The sequence below is a fragment of the Pleurodeles waltl genome, chromosome 2_1, assembly GCF_031143425.1.
Source record: "Pleurodeles waltl isolate 20211129_DDA chromosome 2_1, aPleWal1.hap1.20221129, whole genome shotgun sequence".
Classification (NCBI taxonomy): Eukaryota; Metazoa; Chordata; class Amphibia; order Caudata; family Salamandridae; genus Pleurodeles; species Pleurodeles waltl.
Window position 1 is genome coordinate 315,186,574 of NC_090438.1, and position 21,211 is coordinate 315,207,784.

Genomic DNA, 21,211 nt, shown 5'->3' on the forward strand with positions numbered 1-21,211 from the left:
CACACATGGCTGGGGACACACTGGCACAGCTGTCATTTTGGTGTCATCATTCATTGCAAGATAAATGCTGGCACCACAATGACAGCACACTCACACTGGACAACAGTGTCCATGCATGTGCATTGCAAAGGGACCTCTACGGGTTGGTTTATGCTATTCGTAAGTGTCACTATATGTGTGTGTGTGTGGATTGGCTTTTTGAGATAGAGGGAGTTGGAGTGGGTGTTGTGTTTGTGTCTGTATGTGTCTCACTTGCATGTGAGACCAGTGTTGTTGTGTATGTTGTGTTGCCGTGTCACACATTCAGGTGAGTGTTGGTGTGTGGTGGTCGTTGTCATGCTGTTTGTAGTTGTGCTTCTGTGTGAGTGTGTTTTTGTGGCTGAGTGTGTAGTTAGGTTGTTTGTTGTGCATGTGTCATGTGTGGGTTCAGTGTAGATGATGTGTGTATGTCATGGATGTATGTCAGTATGTGTCTTCAAATGTACTGGTTGTGTTGTGTGGGAATGGCAATGTTTTGTGGTGTGTTGCATAGTGTGTAGTGCAGGGATACACATATGGATAAAGGACATAGGTGGTCATTCCAACCCTGGCGGTCCATGACCGCCGGGTTGGAGGACCGCGGGAGCACCGCTGACAGGCCGGCGGTGCTCCAATGGGCATTCCGACCGCAGCGGTAAAGCCGCGGTCGGACCGGCAACACTGGCCGTCACCCGCCAGTGTACCGCCGCCCATTGGAATCCTCCAAGGCGGCGCAGCTAGCTGCGCCGCCGAGGGGATTCCGACCCCCCCTACCGCCATCCAGTTCGCGGCGGTCCGCCCGCCGGGAACCGGATGGCGGTAGGGGGGGTCGCGGGGCCCCTGGGGGCCCCTGCAGTGCCCATGCCACTGGCATGGGCACTGCAGGGGCCCCCGTAAGAGGGCCCCTAAATGTATTTCACTGTCTGCTGCGCAGACAGTGAAATACGCGACGGGTGCAACTGCACCCGTCGCACAGCTTTCACTCCGCCGGCTCGATTCCGAGCCGGCTTCATCGTGGAAGCCTCTTTCCTGCTGGGCTGGCGGGCGGCCTGAAGGCGGCCGCCCGCCAGCCCAGCGGGAATGTCAGAATTACCGCCGCGGTCTTTCGACCGCGGAACGGTAACCTGACGGCGGGACTTTGGCGGGCGGCCTCCGCCGCCCGCCAAGGTCAGAATGAGGGCCATAGTGTGTGTCACTTACCTCTATTACATAGCCCCTGCCATTGTACAAAGACCATTGGGATCTGCCACCATTTCCCTCTGTGACCAATCCCTCACGATTCAAGCTGCTTGCAGAACTAGAACATTTACATACAATGGCCGGAATACAGCTTGACGGTCTTGCAGGTCTGCCATCGACGCGGCTTGGCTGTGCGACCACCAAGATCTACATCAGGTCCTATGTTTCCACATTCTGTATCACTACAAAATATCTGCCCCTGTGGATTTGTTTAGTTAGAAGAAAGCCTGAAGATCTAGCAAGTGACATTTTGGTAGTAATGCTGCTACAGACTTTTTGAAAATGTACATCTCTTTAATAACTTTGCAGCATGATATCTTGAATCTACTACGTTGACCCATGTGTCAAGGGTCTGGAATGCAATATATTAAAGTGAATCGTAAGTGCCCCTTCCTGCATAAACCAATGCCTAAATACAAGGCAATGCTTGGAGTATTCTGGGGAAAAATAGAAGGGGAGGAGACAAAATACTGCCCAGATGAGAGATCACTGTGGCATGCTCTTCAGTGCTAGATGTTGTCTTTGGTGTCTGGATGTAGTCAGATTTGTCTCAATTATGTTGTAGGAGCTGTAAGTGAGTACCAGGAGACTGCATCACGGCCTAGAAAGAAGCAAAGTGCTTCAGTCCAGTGGATGGTGAGAAGAGTGATACAGAAGTGTCTTTACAGAGCTTACCAAGGAGACAAGCCATCTTAAAGCACAGATGGTGCTCATCTAAACCAAGAAAACGAAGAAAGGAAAACAGAAACAAAGTGTAGGGAAAACAGGAGTTCCAGTGTAAGCTAAAGCACAAGCGAGAAGCCATGTCAAGATGCACAGCTTCTAGAGAAAGTACTATTGTAGGATTCGTGAACTTGTAGTGATTGGTAGCTTTAACATGGAAATAATACAACCCAACCCTGAAGAAATTAAGTCACTACACACAAAACAGTATGCTAACCTTCTTCTTTGCTTTCTCCAAACTCTAGTTCATTGGAGCAGCCTCCACGACTCTATCGACAAGCCCACAGTTATGCATACCAGTTAGGTGACCCTTCCCTGTAATGTGGACAGATAATTTTGGATGAATGCACTTTTGAGGAAATGATTGCCTGTTGGATTCTGTCCGTTTCCATACATTTCTTATCAGATACAAAATGATCACTCACCTAGTAAAAGCTCCCGAAAAAAGCAAATGGGAGACGATTCAAAAGACGGCCTTAAGAACATCCCATGATCTTGCTGTTTGTCTTGGCTAAGGAAATATTTTTTCTCTTAGAGCCCTCAATTCACTTCATATGTTTGATGACTCATAGATGGCAAATCCTTCAATCACCATTCAGATTGTGCCTCTGCATATTGAACATAAAGTAGAAGAGAGGGCGGAGAGTCTCTGATTTCATGTTGACCATGTCCCCATACAAATGAGGGGATTCCTTCTGTACTTTGAGTGGACCCGAATAACGCTCCCACACAATTGAAATTACAGAAGGTGAAGCATATCTGCCCTTGAGGACAACTTTTAACATAACTAGGACACCAACAATTAGGAGTATTGTTATGTCATTTATAATGTTCACTTAGATCATTTTAGCGACCTGCTTATTTTTTTGCCGACTCATGGAATATCTTTATCCAAATGTTTCTTGTTTTAACAGATAAGAATGATGGATTTAATGTTCTTTCTCAAACAAATTTAAAATGAATATTCATTCATGCCAACTTATGGTCTAGTCCATATTATCAGGACGACAAGTAAGAGAGATGTTTTTATCCAGTTAAACTTAATTGAAGTAATATCATTTCAAGTCGTTCATGGCCCTTTCATTCGAGTCATTAATATTCGGGACATAATAATATATAATTGTAATCCATGAATATCAATTGCAATACTAGACGTAAATACCCTTGGTTCAATTTAAGGGCCAATGTAAACAAATCAGAAGTTCAAATCAAGATGCAAATTAATCACAATATTACAAAATATTTATTTTGAGGTCTGTGTAGGACGTTGAAGAGATAAATCAGTTTGCTCTTTTAACTAAATATTTCATCGTGATAAATTATCTGTTAGTGTTTTATAATAGTTTTCTTCTATGTGTGTGTTTAATTTTAAAGAAGTGAGAGGAATACGCAACTTTCTGCTTTCCATGTGACACAATAATAACTGTTGTCATTAATTCTAGCAATAATCTCCCCTCAAATGCAATGAGTGTTTACCTACAACGTGTTCAAGAATCCACACTATATTCGGAATATTGTAATCCTCGAATACTTGCTATCCTTCACGATTAAATTATCTCGTTGATCCATTTAGCATCACACTAAACTCTGCATGACAGCATGATGTGCCATTCCCATCAGTGGTGAAGCACGAGCGCAAAGAGTCCTAATGAAAAGAACTGAAAATGACTCTCAGGCCCTGACTGGGTGGCAAAAACAGCTGTAACTGTAGGTTAGACGGCCACTAATATCCCTGAGCCATGGTACCACGGCACCTGCTGCACCTTCGGAAGGCATGCACCTAATTGCTGTGGCCATTTCTAACTAGTACATCAGAAGTAATTAGAAGTAATTATATGTGAACCGTATTAATATTCTCTAGATTCCAGGATGCCGACATTGTTGCATACTATTATTCCTTGGTGCTCATTTTTCAATATCACACTCTTGAGAAGCCTTTATATTCAATTGTAAACGTGCCCACATTATGTTAGTGCAAACCGAGATGTAAGTCACACAATGCCAGTATAGGCTGTCTTGTTGAGCTCGGAGGTTTCATCTTAGTGGTGGTAGGGTTTGCTACAATATGCATATGAGCTTAAGTTATCACGACGTTCCATCAGTAAGTCATAGAAAGGTGCGTGCTTACCAGAGGTTACAGATGTATGTTAATGTTTAATATACATACCGATTTATCAATGTGATTGTATTTTATATTTAGTACACTTACTCTTAGAATAAGAGAAGATGAATAATTAATTCAGCAGGAACAGGGTCTGCAGAGAGTTAGGAGTTTAATCAGGAAAGTAAAATTATGCCCTTCCCCCAGCTGAATGTAGAGAGGGTTCCCTTGGGACTTTCATATTGCAACTATATTCATTGGCTTTGGCTGAATGGTGGGCCCTTTGAACTGCTGCCCACTCCACGCCGCGCCATGTTATATATATTTAAATAATCGTTTCTTTTCTCATAGGTGAATGTAATATGACTTTGGACATTAACCACACTCCAGGAAAAAATTTAACGTGGGACAATGAACACAATTTAACCTGCAAAAGTAATGACACAAAAGGTCTACCACTGGATCTTCCAAGCAAGCTCTACTGGGAGTAAGTACTTATTTAAAATGACAATGCCAGAGGGCTATTGATTAAAACGTTTTTAATGTTTGCCTTGGATCAGTTGAGGGAAATGGACAAGTCATACATTTGTAAATTTCATATGTATAAAACAGCCAACAAATAAAGTTGCATATTAAGGTCCTGATTTAGGTTTCGGTGGATGGCTTACTCAGTCATATCGATGAACGATATCTCGTCTGCCGACATACAGATTTCATAGGAAACAATAGGATTTATGTTTCGGCAGATGGAATATCCATCACCGTTGTGATGGAGTAACCCGTCCGCGAATAAATCAGGCCTTTAAGGTTTTGGTTATCTCCGAACACATATCCATCTACAGAAACGTAAGCAGTTTCTAAGCAATAGCAGGGACAAATCACATTGATTTGTCAAAAAGAAATATAACATACGTGTAAAATGGAAGTATAGTGTTTACTAACTGTTAAGGCTCATTCTGAGATTAATAAACTGCTTTAGTTATAACAAAATTATTAATTACATGTGGATATTCATCTAGAAGTTGTTTATGTATTGTTTTTCTTAAGGGACTGCTTACCTGAAATATTTTGGTTTCGTTTAGGGGAGTATGACTGCGTACAAGTGTGCAAAAGCATAGTGCTGCAGAGAACAGTAAGCTGATCATGTGCCAGACAGACTAGCGCCTGTGATGCTACAGTAAAAAGTTGAGACCAGTTGAAAGTGGTTTTCTCTGAGAAATAAAGACTCAGTAAGAGTTTAAGTCTGTGCTAGGCATGGAGTCTGAATGGGCTGTCTTTCACAAGGCTTCTGAGTAGACCTCCCTCCAGTCCAGTCTCACGCTTGGTGTAAAGTACTACAAAGGAGCCCTCTGATTGTGAATGCGATACTGTCCTCCGATCCTTGATCAGATGCCAACTGGTAAAGCCATTCCATGGGGTGGTGATTTACTGAGTGATTGATTAGGATCCTAATAATCACCAATGTGCCAAATACCTCCCATGTTCTGACTAGTGACTAGCAGTAGGTAGGACGGGTGACTAAGGCCCTCATTATGACATTGGCGGTAAATCCCACTTACCGCCACGTTGGCGGCCGCCAACTTACCGCCGCAGTGGCAGATATCCATTCACCATATTATGACACATTCACACCAATCAGCCAGAATTCAGCCTCACCCACAAATCAGCCAGACCAAAGATCAGTGATAAACTGGCGATATCAAAACCCACACCGTTACGCCAACAGAACAACAGCGCTTCGATGCTAAGGCCGGAACGCGCTATATAAATATCCATATACATACATACACCACATTATTACCCACAAATCACCACTGCGGACATTCAATGGCAGAAAACCATTGGCAGTACATACCGCTGCGCTCACAATAGACACCCACATACAAAACAACACTACATTGGGCAATTCAAACAACACATACCTGACACCCATACACACACCACACCCACACCACTATAAAACACACACCCACATTACCCACAACTCTTTGTGACTACAAAGCATTGCCACCACAGAGACACCAAGGGCCTCATTACAACCTTTTCCAAGGTTTAACCGCCGTGCGGCCGCCAATGCAGCCGCACTCCCGCCGGCCCCATTTTGACATCCCCACTGTCACAGAGTTTCCGCCCGCCGGCCCAGCGGGGATGTCGGCCGCAACTTGGGAGCCGGCTCCTAATGGAGCCGGCGGTGTTGCGGCCGTGCGACGGGTGCAGCTGCACCCGTCACGCTTTTCACTGTCTGACAGTGAAAAGCAGTGTGGGGCTGTGCCTGGGGACCCCTGCACTGCCCATGCCAAGTGCATGGGCGGTGCAGGGGCCCCCAGGGGCTCCACAACTCCCTTCGCGCCAGCCTTTCCAAGGCGGTCTCTACCGCCATGGACAGGCTGGTGGGAAGGGGACTCGTAATCCCCTGGGCAGTGCTCTGGCGGATTAAAACCACAGGGACAACCATGGTGGTAAACTGCCGGTCCCAGCGGTGCGACCACGGCGCTTCCGCCGCAGTCGTAATCCGCAAGATTGTACCGCCAGCCTGTTGGCGGTACAATCTCCAAAACAGCCCTGGCGGTCTTTGACCGCCAGGGTTGTAATGAGGCCCCAAGACCACTGACACAAATAGAGCCACACACTACTCACCCACTCCACATCACACACCCCAACACATTACCCAACACACCCCCACAACACACCTCACATAACACCCATGGCACCACAAAGACACCCCATTTCACAGAGGAGGAGCTAAGGGTCTTGGTCGAGGAAATTGTCAGGGTAGAGCCACAGCTATTTGGAGCACAGGTGCAGCAGGTATCTATAGCTAGGAAGATGGAGCTATGACAGAGAATCGTGGACAGGGTCAACACCGTGGGACAGCACACCAGAACTAGGGGTGACATCAGGAAGAGGTGGAACGACCTATGGGGTAAGGTACGTTCCATAGCAGCAAGACACCAGCTTGCTTTACTTAGGACTGGCGGTGGACCCTCACCTCCTCCCCAACAACTCACAGCATGGGAGGAGAAAGTCTTGGTAATACTGCATCCTGAGGGCCGGAGTCGGAGGAAGACTGGACTCTGGTAAGTCAACTCTCTACTATTATCACCCCCCTACCTACATGCCATCACATACCCTCACCCTCACTCCCATCACTCCACTCCACCCCACACACTCCACCATCACATCTCACTCATCCCAATGCCAAGCCCTGCATGCTTTACCAATGCATGGACACCCCTCACAGCCCTGCATGGATACTCATCACTAAAGCATGCACACCACAGATAACTAAAAATCCCACCATACACTTACATACACAAGTGAAAGCTGGCAGTGCAAATCCAACCATAGAGGGGAAGCCGTGGATGTACAATATGTCAGACACATAAACCATAACACAGAATTTACATCCCCACAGGTAGCCGAGCCAATGTTAGCGGAGAGGAGGTGCCAGCACTATCCAGTCGCCCAACAGAAGAGGCCCACGGTGATGACAGTAACTCTGGGCTTCAGGATCTGGACAAACTTCCTGGCCCATCAGGGACCACTGGAAAGCTGGTTACCCAAGCCCTGTCACACACCAACACAGATCCTCACCCATCAGGATCCAACACCACAGCCACCCACCCAGCGTACCCACACCTCTGTCCCCAGGACATGTCAGTCAGCAGTGTATCCACCTCTACAGGGACCCCGGGCCACACCTCGCCCCCAAGACAATCAGGGACCTGGGGTCAGTGGCAGTGGGCACACGGTTCAGGGGACAGAGGCACAGGCAACAGGGAAACTGGGAGGAGTGCTGTGCACCAGGGGGAGGACAGGCCTAGGGAACCGACTCTCCAGGAGGCACTCTCCAAGATCTTGGGAGCCTACCAACATTCCCAGGACACGATGGACCAGATCCTGGACAACATGCAGGAGAACAGGCGGCTGCAGGAGGGACAGTACCAGGGGATCAGGACTGACTTGCAGGCCATTAAGAACACCCTGATCTCCATAGCAGGGGTGATGGCAGACATGGCGAACATTAGGAGGGAGGCAGTCTCACACCAGTGGTCCCCTGCCACTAGCCAGACATCAGAACAGCCTTCCACTTCCACTGCCGCTAGTGGCCAGGAGGCCCTGACACAGGACACACAGGCAACCAGCACCCCTTCCCCTGCAGAAGGAGAACCACCCCATAAACATTCCCTGCGATCCAGACAGAATCCAGAGACACTTGCCAAGACCCCCGCCAGGAAATGAAACTCTCCTGTTTGTCCCCCTTGTGTCCCACTCAGTCACCCTGTCCACCTTGAACTGCAATTGCTCCCCTTCCTATATCCTCTTGCACAATGCACCTGTGCTACAAACAGACTGGAACAATACCCTGGACTTTCCTCCATCATCACCCCATCCCATTTCACTTTCCCCCTATATGTTAGCACTTCAATAAACACCCTTTGAAAAAAATCAGTTTGGAGTATGTCATGTATGTCAAATATGCATTATTTGAAACAGGTACACACATTGCAAATTAACTGTACATAGAAGGCGCATAGATCAATGACCTGTAGCTGGCTGTAGTGATCACACCAGGAGTATATGTCAAGTCACCAACATCGGCAAAATGAATTGCCAGAGGGAACAGTAAGTGGGCATAGAAGTGGGAAATATCAGCATGCCATTGCCACACAGATTACAACCAAAAGTCATTGAAATGTAAAGTTACACTGTCCTACCTGGATGTCATTGGAAGTATTGTCGTATAGCTGATGTTCTGATGTCCTCTGCTTCCTCATCCTCTCTGTCCATAGGGTCTACTGCTGCCACACAGGCAACTCCAGTCTCCTCCTCCTGCAGAAAAGGTACATGGCGTCTGGGGGCCAGGTTGTGCAACATGCAGCATGCCACTACTATCTGGCAGACCTTCTTGGGTGAGTAGCACAGGGATCCACCTGTTAGATGGAGGCACCGGAACCTGGCCTTCAGGAGGTCGTTTCAATTATCCTTCTGGTTCGCCCATGTGACTCATTATAACATTCTTCTGCCCTTGTCCTGGCATTCCTCACAGGGGTCAGCTGCTGTGATAGGTTTGGGTAACCAGAGTCACCTGCAAATATTGGGGGCCAACATTTAAACACACACTATCCTAATGGCCCACACCATACCCATACACCAACATTTACTGGGTGGGAACCAGGGCTCACCTATTAGCCACACCCTGTGGCTCTGTAGTTGACCCATCCCATTTGTAATGCTGCTATTCTTCAGGACAAAGGTATCATGCACTGACCCAGGATACTTAACTCTGACGTGGGAGATGTACTGGTCCACCAAGCATACCATCTGAACATCCCTGGAGTGGAAGCTCTTACGATTCCTGAACACCTGTTCGTTCTGTTGGGGGGGAACACACGCAATATGTGTACCATCAATTGCCCCAATTATGATGGGGATATGTCCCATTGCATGAAACTCAGCCTTCACAGTGGCCAAATCCTCATCCTGGGGGGAAACAATGTAGCTGCACATGTCCTGTGTGGAGGGACAGGTGGAAGTGAGGTAATTCTGCTGACGTTGTGCGCCGTGGCGGGAGGCGTTCTGAAACCGCCGTGCAACTCCTCATTGGTTAATATTAGGCCCTATGGGGTACAGTGGCCAATGGTGATCTGGTATGCACCGCCGTGGATGTGACCGCCATTTTCTATCGTATTCCTCACTTGCTATCTGACCTTCCATAGGAGAGGACCTACACTGCATGTGCTGCTGTGACCTGTTTCTGGAACCTACCGTGGCCCATGTGACTGGGGAAAGGGTCCCAGCCTTCACTTAGGAGGAGTTGGCGAGACTGGTGGATGGGGTCCTACCTCAGTACAGGCTGCTGTATGGGCCTCCAGACCAACAGGTGAGTACACTGTGGGCACGATGCATGTGGCATGAATGCATAGAGCTATGTGTGTGAAGGCCTTGTGTAAGGGGGGATGACTTCTTTGCGGTGTACATGCTGTGTGCTGGGTTATGTGTGTGCCAATAGTGATGGAAACGGGTATGGTGGGCCATATGTGTAACAGGCTGGACTGTTTGTCTAATGGTGCTTTCCTGTGTGTATTGCCTCTGCAGGTCAGTGCCAATCAAAAGAAGGGTATTTGGCGTGCCATCGCCAAAGAGGTGTGGACCCTGGGGGTCTATGGCCGGCGGAGCACCCACTGTCACAAACGGTGGGAGGACCTGAGATGCTGGGCATGGAAGATGGTGGAGGCCCAGCTGGCGATGGCCTCCCAACGAGGAAGGGGTGCCCGTCGAACCCGGACCCCCTGATGGCCCGCATATTGGCAGTGGTCTCTCCAGAGCTGGATTGGCGCTTGAGGGCATCACAGCAGCCACAAGGGGGTGAGTACAGTGGCTATCATTACAACTTACGGCTGGTGGCGTGGTATGCAGGTGGTGGATGTGTGTCAGTGGGTGCTCCTAGGCCAGGCCTGACATAGAAGCGTAGTATCCACTACTGGTCAAGTCTGCATGGGTCCCAGGTGTGCTGCAGTTGGCGGTGTGTGCCCCTCCTCATGCCTTGGTGGCTAGCGATTCCAGTGTTGGTGCAGTGCATATTGCAGAGGCCTTTTACCTGTTTTTGAGGGTGCTGGGTACCAACAGTGGTGTTGGTGCAGCCATTGACCCAGTGTATCCTTTGTCAACTTGATGAGGGACTGCTGGGAGGGCGGTGTTGGTACGGGGGAGCTTCCATTGGAGGAGGTATCCGTGTGTGAACTGTCCCCTCCAGTCTCCGCAGTGGTGCTCCCCTCGCCTTTTGTCCCACTGGTGCCCTCATCATCGGTGGATTTGGCCTCCTGGGTCCTGTGGGATGCAGCTCCCTCCGTCGCCGGTGCCTCTGCTCCACCTCCAGATGATGCTAATGCATATAAGGACAGGGTGAAAAAAAAAAAGGGGCGGAAGAGTCAAAGGATACACTTTGTCATTGGCGTCACCAACACCACCGTTGGCGTACACAACACACTCACAGACAGGGAATAGCCTATGCATAAGGCAATGTACTACTAGTCACAATGCTAGTTACCAGCCCATGGATAGGGACACCTAACACCAATTGCAGCATACCTGAGATCCACAGACCCCTGCCCAGTAGTGGATGCCTACTAACTTGTTTGAAGGACTTTCACATCAGAATCCTGCCCAACATGGGACCTACCCTGCAATGCCAGGCCTGGCCTAGGGACACCCACAGGGCCCACACCCCCACCCGGATACCACCCCACCAGGCGTAAGTTGTAATGTAGGACACTATACTCGCCCCCTTGTTGCTGCTATGATACCCCCAAGCACCCATCTATCTCCAGATAGGCCATCGCCAGTATGCGAGCCATCAGGGGGTCAGGGTTCGACAGGCACCCCTTCCTCGTTGAGAGGCTATCCCCAGCTGGTCCTCCACTGTCTTACATGCCCACTGTCTCAGGTCCTCCCACTGTTTCCGACAGTGGATTGTCCGCCTGCCATAGACCCCCAGGGCCCGCACATCTTTGTCGATGGCATGCCATCTATACTTCTTTTGATGGGCGCTGACCTGCAGGGAAATTCACAAAGGAAAAGATATTCGTCCAACCATCCTGCCTGTTACACTTATGGCCCACCATGCCCCTTCCCATCCCCATTAGCACAGCACTCCATGCATTCACGCCCCATGCATCGTACTCATGGTGTTCTCACCTGTTGGTCTGGAGGCCCATACAGAAGGCGGTACTGGGGTAGGACCCCATCCACCAGTCGCTCCAACTCTGCTGAGGTGAAAGCACGGGCCCTTTCCCCAGTAACTCAAGCCATGGTCAGTTCCAGACAGGTCACAGCAGCACATGCAGTGCAGATCCTCTCCTGTTAAAGGTCAGGTAGTAAGTGAGTGAACAGATAGAAAATGGCGGTCATGTCCATGGCGGTGCATACCATTACCACCTGCGTACATCACCATTGGCCACTGTACCCCATAGGGCCCAATGATAACCGATGAGGAGTTGCACAGCGGTTCTCGACCGCCTCCCGCAATGGCGCACAACATCAGCGGAATTACCTCATTTCCACCTGCCACTCCATACAGGACATACGGACCCCATTTCAGGGGGGGTGTAGGCCATGGATCCTAACTGTGTCACAGTACACAAGTTCACATTTTGGACATATCCCACCAAAATAATGTTACAATCACAATATGCATTGAACTGTAGTGGTTAGAATGTGCAGATAATGACCAGCTGCTCACTCTTTTGCCCCATAGATTGCAACCGCTGCGGATGAATAGGAGATGGAGACATCCCCCCGTGTACAAACCCCTGGTGGGCTTGGCAACAATGGAGGACAGGCACATTATCCTCACCTATAGACTTGATAGGGCCACAATCACAGAGCTGTGTGCCCAATTGGAGCCTGACCTAATATTTGCTATCCGTCACCCCCACCGGGATCCCCCCTCTTGTGCAAGTCCTATCTGTGCTCCATTTCTTGGCAACTGGTTCTTTCCAAGTGACAGTGGGCTTGGCAGCAGGAATTTCACAGCCAATGTTCTCAATAGTGCTGACCAGAGTGTTGTCTGCCCTGATTAAACACATGTGCAGCTACATCGTTTTCCCCCAGGTGGAGGATTTGGCCACAGTGATATCTGACTTCTATGCAATGGGACAAATCCCCAACATCATTGGGGCAATAGATGGAACACATATTGTTCCCCCCCCCCCGGCAAAATGAACAGGTGTTCAGAAATTGAAAGAGTTTTCACTCCATGAATGTCCACATGGTGTGCCTGGCGGACCAATACATCTCCCACGTCAATGCTAAGTAGCCCGGGTCTGTGCATGATGCCATTATCCTGAGGAATAGCAGCATCCCAAATGTGATGGCCCAACTCCAGAGGCACAGGGTGTGGCTAATAGGTGCGCCCTGGTTCCCACCCAATGGATGTTGGTTTATGGGTATGTTGTGGGCCATAAGGGTGAGTGTGTGGCTAACAGTTGTCCCTCGATATTTGCAGGTGACTCTGGTTACCCCAACCTATCATGGCTACTGACTCCTGTGTGGAATCCCAGGACAAGGACAGAGGAACGTTACAATGAGGCACATGGGCGAACAAGCAGGATTATAGAAAAGACTTTCGGCCTCCTGAAGGCCAGGTTTCATTGCCTCCATCTAACAGGTGGATCCCTGTGCCACTCACCCAAGAAGGTCTGCCAGATCATCGTGGCATGCTGTATGTTGCACAACCTTGCCTTGCGCTGCCATGTTCTTTTTCTGCAGGAGGAGGAGGCTGTAGATGGTCATGTCGCAGCAGTGGACCCTGTGGACAGTGAAGATGAGGAGGCAGAGGATGAAGACACCAGAAGTGCAGTTATTCATCAATACTTCCAATGAGACACAGGTAAGACAGTGTTTTTTCACATATCATTGATAGTTTGATGTGTGACATTGTCACTGGCAGGCTGCGAATTCCTACTCCTATGCCCACTCACTGTACCCTTTGGCATGTCCTTTTGCAGATGTTGGTGCCCCACTATTGCTCCTGGTGTGTTCAGTACAGCTAACTACAGGTCTTTCCTATGCAAGCATTACTGTACAATTGAATTGCAATGTTTGAACCTTGTTACACTAATACATTTTTAAATCATTTGACATACACCATACTTTTATCAAAGTGTGTTTATTGCAGTGCTTTGAAGAAGAGGGGGTAGTGCAATGGGCTGGGGCGATAATGGAGGAAAGTCCAGGTTAGAGTCCAGTCCATTTGTATCATAGGTGCAGTGTCCAAGGGGGCATAGGAAGGGGAGTAGTGGTAGTTCAAGGTCGACACGGTGACAGAGTTGGACACAAGGGTGACAATCAGGAGAGTCTTATTTCCTTGCGGGGTTTGGCAATAGTCTCTGACTTCTGCCTGGATTGCAGGGAAAATTTGCGGGGTGGTTCTCCTTCTGCAGGGGGAGGGGTGCTGGTGGCCTGTTGGTCCTGTGGCAGGGCCTCCTGTCCACTAGCAGCAGCGGAGGTGGAGGGCTGTTCAGTAGTCTAGCTAGTGTCAGGGGCCCGCTGGTGTGCCACTGCCACCCTCATACTGTTGGCCATGTCAGCCAGCACCCCTGCAATGGAGACCACTGTGGTGTTAAAGGCCTTCAAGTCCTCCCTGATCCCCAGGTACTGTCCCTCCTTCAGAAGCATGTTCTCCTGCATCTTGTCCGTGATCTCACCTAGTATATCCTGGGAATGTTGATATGCTCCCAGGATGTCTGTGAGTGCCTCCTGGAGGGTCAGTTTCCTGGGACTGTCATTCCCCTGTTGCACAGCATTACTCCCAGCTTCCCTGTTGTCCTGTACCTCTGTCCCCTGAACTGTGTGCCCAATGCCACTGACCCCAGGTCCCGGATTGTCCTGGGTTTGTGGTATGCCCTGGGGTCCCTGTAGTGGTGGACACACTGCTGAATGACGTGTCCTGGGGACAGAGGTATGGGCCTGCTGGGTGGGTGCTGTGGTGATGTTTCCTGAGGGGGAGGCTCTGTGGTTATGTGAGAGTGTGCCTGGGTAACTGACTATCCGAACGTTTCTGATGGGCCAGGTTGGTCATCCAGATCCAGGCAACCAAAGCTGTTGTCATCACTATGGGCCTCTTCTGGGGGGGACTGGATGTTGCTGGCACCTCTTCGCCGGTAACATAGGCTAGGTTACCTGTGGGGATGTGAATGCAGTGTTATTGTTTCTGTGTGTGCCATATCGAGCATGGGTGTATTGCCTTCTATGGTTGTTATTGCCCTGGAAGCTTTGCCTTGTGTGAGTTGTTATTTGGTGCGCTAGGTGATTCTCTCTATTGTGCATGCTGTGGTGATAGGTGTCCATGCAGGGTTGTGAGTGGTGTCCATGCATTGGTTGTGCATATGCAGGGCTTGGCATTGAGGTGAGTGGGTTGTGATGGAGGGGTGTGTGGGAGGTGGTGGAGTGATGGGAGTGAGGGTAAGGGTGGGGGTATGTGATGGCATGCAGGTAGTAGTAGTACAGAGTTGACTTACCAGAGTCCTGTCCTCCTCCTACTCCTGCCAGGCCCTTCAGGATGCATGATTGTCAAGACCTGCTCCTCCCATGTTAGTTGTGGGGGAGGAGGTGGGGGTCCACTGCCAGTCCTCTGTACAGCGAGTTTGTGTCTTGCTGCTATGGAACGCACCTTCCCCCATAGTTCGTTCCACCTCTTCCTGATGACATCCCTTGTTCTTGGGTGCTGTCCCATGGCGTTGACCCTGTCCACGATCCTCCAGCATAGCTCTATCTTCCTATCAATGGATATCTGCTGCACCTGTGATCCAAATAGCTGAGGCTCTACCCGGATGATTTCCTCCACCATGACCCTTAGATACTCCTCAGAGAACCTGGGGTGTCATTGTGGTGCCATGAGTGTAGTGTGAGTGGTGTAAGTGAGGGTGTGTAGGGTGATGTGTTGAGGTGTGTGATGTAAGGTGCGTGGGTTGTGTATAGGTGATGATGGTATGTGGCTCTAGTTGTGTGGGCGCTCTTGCTGTCTCTGCTGGCAATTGTTTTTAGTCTTAAAGGGTTGTGGGTAATGTGTGTGTGTTTTATAGTGGTATGGGTGTGGTGTGTCTATGAGTGTCAGGTGTGTGTTGTTTAAATTGTCCAATGTGGTGTTGTTTTGTTAGTATGTGTGTATTTTGAACGCGGCGGTATGCACCGCCAATGGTTTACCGCCATTGAATGCCCGCTGTGGTGATTTGTGGGTCATAATGTTGTGGGCGTAGTTCTGTTGGCGTAACGGTGTGGGTTTTGATACTGCCAGTTTATCACTAACCTTTGGGCTGGTGGATTTGTTTGTGTGGCTGAATAGTGATGGATTGGTGTGTCATAATATGGATAGTGACGGACTGGTGTGTCATTATATGGTTAGCGGATATCCGCCGCTGCCGCGGTACGTTGGCATCGCGGTAAGTGGGATATGCCGCCAATGTCATAATGAGGGCCAAAGTTTGTAAGTGTTGTATAGCACCTCTCCTGGGTATGCAAGCAGTATTTATGAATCGTTCCCACTGATTCATTGTGATAAGACTGTGGAGAAATAATGGAACACCCTCCCATGGTATTCCACTGGAAGGCTAATTCATTCTAAGAAGTCAACACCGACAGTTTTTGGTAGTTGTATATAAAGCTACAGGAAAAATCAACTTCCTATTCACATCTTACTGTAGAGGTGACCCTGAGAGTGGAGTAGCTTCTCTTGGGCTGAAGGCTGGGAAGAAATAAACTTAGCCTATAAGTCTAGACCTGCCAAAGGGAATAAACTGCTGTGGCGAAGTCAGTAGTTTGGGGCGTAATAGAAAAGAGAAAGCAAACAACCAAAGGGTTCACTGCTGAATTATGAGAATGTTAATATGCACAATGCAAAGACCACCAGGCAAAGCAAACCAGTCTGAAGTGGAGTGTTAGTTAAAAAAAATACTTCTTTTAAAAGGGTATAGAATTACAGACCCTATATAAGTACACTTGGTCATTCTAAGTAAATATTTAAATCAATGTAATATGGGTTTTTTGAGATTGAACAGTGATTTGTAATGTGAGAATAGAATGTGCCTGTCCATTACCTTCTAAACACAATGGCAAAGTGGAGGCACAAATTATATTTAAGTTGAACTGGATCACTAGGTTGACCCCCATGACCTTACTAACACATAACATAAAAGTGATTCCCTTGTTATTCAATATCACTGACCATATGAGCTAGGTACTGTAGGGCTAAGGGGTGAAGTCACTAATCTGCACTGCAGTAATAAATGTAGACCCCTTCTACTCTACACTCTAACATTGATAATGTTTAGGTCAATTGATTAGAAGGTTCTGGGAGCTCTTGAATAACCCTTATTGCACAAATGTAGGTAACAGTATACTTCTATTCACATTTTCTGGCTCTAAGCATTTTGTATGTAGCTATTATCAAGCTGTGCCTTCAAAACGACTGGTGCATGCATCACTGAAATTAACAGCACATTCATAAATTCCTAATATTTTACCTTTTCTAGGCCATGCATTACTCTTTGATGGCTAGCATACAAGCACCAAATGTATTCATGTAAATCTAAATGTGGCGTCTTGAAGTCTCATGCCTGTTGTTACAGCGCCCAAGGGCATCCCAGCTAGTGGAGATGCCCGCCCCTCCCGACACAGCCCCCACTTTTGGCAGCAAGTCCAGAGGAGATAATGAGAAAAACAAGGAGGAGTCACCTACAAGTCAGGACAGCCCCTAAGGTGCTTGAGCTGAGGTGGTCCCTGCCTTAAGAAATCCTCCATCTTGGTTTTGGAGGATTCCCCCAATAGAAATAGGGATGTGCCCCCTCCCCTCATGAAGGAGGCACAAGGAGGGTGTAGCCACCCTCAAGGACAGTAGCCATTGGCTACTGCCCCCCAGACCTAAACACCCCCCTAAATTTAGTATTTTGGGGCGACCCTGAACCCAGGAAATCAGATTCCTGCAACCCACAACAACAAGAAAGACTGCTGACCTGAAAGCCCTGCAGAGACGACGGAGACAACAACTGACTTGGCCCCAGCCCTACCGGCCTGTCTCCAGACTCAAAGAACCTGCACAGCAACGCATCTAGCAGGACCAGCGACCTCTGAGGACTCAGCAGACTGCCCTGCACCCAAAGGACTAAGAACCTCCCGAGAACAGCTGCTCTGTTAAAAAACAGCAACAAAGAAGCACCTTTAAAGACACTCTAACTTCCCGCCAGAAACGTGAGTCTTCCCACTCAGCACCCGACACCCCCGGCTCAAGTCCAGGACAACAAACACCGCAGAGAGGACTCCCAGGTGACTCCAACGACATGGACACCCTGAGTCGACCTCCCTGCACACCCACAGCGACGCCTGCATAGAGGATCCAGAGGCTCCCCCTGACCGTGACTGCCTGGTAACAAAGGAACCCAACGCCTGGACCAAGCACTGCACCTGTAGCCCCCAGGACTGAGAGGAACCACCTACCAGTGCAGGAGTGACCAGCAGGCAGCCCTCATCCTAGCCCAGTCAGTGGCTGGCTCGAGAAGCCTCCCTGTGCCCTACCTGCATCGCCAGAGTGACCCCCGGGTCCCTCAATTGGTTTCCACAGCAAACTGGGCACCTACTTTGCACACTGCACCTGGCTGCTCCTGTGCCGCTGAGGGTGTTTTTGTGTGCTTGTGTGTGTGTGTGTGTGTGTCCCAGTGCTCTACAAAAAAACCCTGGTCTGCTCCTCGAGGACACAGGTTCTTTCCTGCTAGCATAGGCACCTATGTGTTTTGGGCCCTCCTTTGACCTCTGCTCCTGATCGGCTCTGTGTTGCTGGTGCTGTGGCTTTGTGGTTTCCCTGAACCCCCAACGGTGGGCTGCCTATGCCCAGGAGACTGACTGTGTAAGTGTTTTACGTACCTGAAAAACTAACCAAAACTTACCTCCCCCTGGAACTGTTGATTTTTGCACAGTGTCCACTTTTAATATAGCTTTTTGCCATTTTAACCAAAACAGTGTGTACTACTATTTTAAATCAAAGTTCTATACTTACCTCTGTAAAGTACCTTGTGTTTTATATATTTACCTAAAATCTTGAATCTTGTGGTTCTAAAAATAAATTAAGAAAATATATTTTTCCATATGAAAACCTTTTGGCCTGGATTTAAGTCTTTGAGTGTGTGTTCCTCATTTATTGCCTGTTTGTGTACAACAAATGCTCAACACTACCTTCTGATAAGCCTACATCTCGACCACACTACCACAAAATAGAACATTAGTATTATCTAATTTTGCCTCTATCACACTCTAAGGGGACCCTTTGGACTCTGTGCACACTATCTCTCACTTTGAGATAGTATATACAGAGCCTACTTCCTACAGGAATAGATGAGATTGTGATAAAAATCAAAACCGAGAAAAAGAGCACAGGAAAATTAAAGGGGCAGTGTTTCCGGTATTATTTTGTTGGCCATAAGGATAACAAAGTTCACCTGCACTCAAAGCTGTATGTAAAAAATCAGAGTATAAGGGCCCTTTTGTGAATTGCAACAGGAAACAAATGAAAATGGGAAGTACAGTGGATGTCAAAGAAGTGTATAAGGAGATTTTCCTCCAAGTGAGAAGTAAACTGGAAGTAAACCCCTCTGACACTTTATTTGTGTAGGACATTCCTGTGTGTATGATGTTTGATTCGTGATTAAGGTTAGGAGTTTTAGGCATGGAAGTGTTCAAACAACATTTTAAAGGATTGAGTGAGGCTGTGTGGAATGGACTTTACAAGCGGTTGTTATAGTGAGCAAACTACTAGTCTGAAGAGTTATTTTCACACTTTAATAGCGTGTAAAGGAATGTAGGTAGTTGGCAAAGAATATATAATAATTTATGGTTAGAATATTTTGGATGTTTTCACTACACGTACTTGGAAATCTTTCTTGCACCAAGTGTCCATCCATATATATGCAATTGTTAGTTGCCAGATATAAATACTTTGTATGCAATTCTCCTGAGGTGTTTGGGTCACAACTAAGGTATCTTTGAAAATCATGCACATTGGATCAAGCAAAGAGAACGGTATATATATGAATTCGGAGAATGCCACTGAATGAGCAGGAAGCTATCAAGAAAGAGCTGGACAGGTTGTACCCTGCACAGGTGACTGTTCCAGTGGAAGCTACTATGCAGTTGGCCCCTGTTATGGTTGTGAACAAAGTCAATGGCAACATTTGCTGTCTATGGACCCTACAGATTAAAATAGAGGGATAGTTGTGGATAAGTTCCCAAATCCCAATGTCATGGGAATGCTGTTGACTTTGTCCGGGGCTAAGGTATTTGTAACATTGAAATTGGTATCTGTATACCATCGGATCACACTGCACAATGACTCTCATGAACTGACTTACTTTATTACTGATACTGTAACTTTGAAATTCATATGGATTCCCCTTGGTTTAGCTTTCTCTGTATCCAGTATTGAGATGTTCATGGAGTCTCTGTTAGGTAATCTCGAAAGTGGAAAAACGTTCCAAGGCAATGCCTTAATTTATAGCAGGTCATCATTGGAACATAATAGGAGAGTTAATGAAGTATTGCAGAGGTTGGGTACAGTCAGATTGACAATGAAAGCAGAGATATGCACGTTTGACAGAGAAAAGCTATCTTATATTGGACATTCTTTTTTATGAAACAGGTTTGGAATATGCGATCAGCTGGTTGCAACCTCTTAAGAGCAGTGAGGAGTTTCTGTCTTTTTTATTAGTGGTGGAATTCTATCGTTGATTTATTCACAATCTATAGAAAAAAATAAGTCATAAGGGAACTTTGTTGGAAGGCCATGAAATGTTTGTGCAGTAATGAATGTAGCAAATAATTTGAGGAGCTCAAAATAGATCTAGTCAAGGCTCCCAATTAGGAGGCATTCAAACCATGAAGACACAAGTTTGTGGTAATTGATGCCAGCAGTCAGGGTTTGAGTACAGTGCTTCTAGAGTTTGATGGTGGTGAGGAACAGGCACTTGCTTGTGGGTAACAGTTTTTTAGTGGCCTGAGTTGAGTTACTCAGTTATTGAAAAGGAAGTGTTAGTTGTCAGATTGGTCATGACAACAAATCAGAGCTTTTCTTTCATCAGGACTATATGCTGTAAGATCAGAACATAAATCTCTACATGAAATTTGACAAAAAAAAAGTTTGGACTTTAGGATCAGAAAGTAGGTCATTGAATAACATTCTCCCTGGAATAAGCATTTTCTCTGAAATAGATATTGGGTATCAGAACTTGTTTTGGTGGAGGGGAGAGAGAGAGAGAGAGAGAGAGAGAGAGAGTGTGTGTGTGTGTGTGTGTGTGTGTGTGTAAAATATATACACCCCTAATTTGAGTATAGTTATGTGAGTGAGATAAGATGCAACAAGCCTGAAGGAGATATCTTATCTGGGACCTTCTCTATCGGGCTTAGGTTTGGAGTATAAGTGAAGTAGGTAAATGCAAGCACCTATTTGGAAGCTCCAAAAACAGCAAGATGACTTGAGAAGAAAGTTATCGAAGGGAGACTGAGGCAATTCATAGATGTGAAGATTATCTTGGTAGAGAAGTATGGACATCTCTTTGAAGAAAATTGACTAGTCATTCCTCTGGATCT

At 47.6% G+C, this 21,211-nt stretch overlaps 1 protein-coding gene across 1 annotated transcript in view; it reads left to right on the forward strand.

Annotated features, from left to right (window-relative positions):
- LOC138259657 (sodium- and chloride-dependent neutral and basic amino acid transporter B(0+)-like) overlaps positions 1-21,211 on the forward strand; it is a 558,437-nt gene that overhangs the window by 179,159 nt on the left and 358,067 nt on the right. Inside the window, 1 exon segment of the mRNA XM_069207527.1 lies at positions 4,433-4,568. Within this exon segment, the coding sequence (XP_069063628.1) occupies positions 4,433-4,568 (136 nt within the window).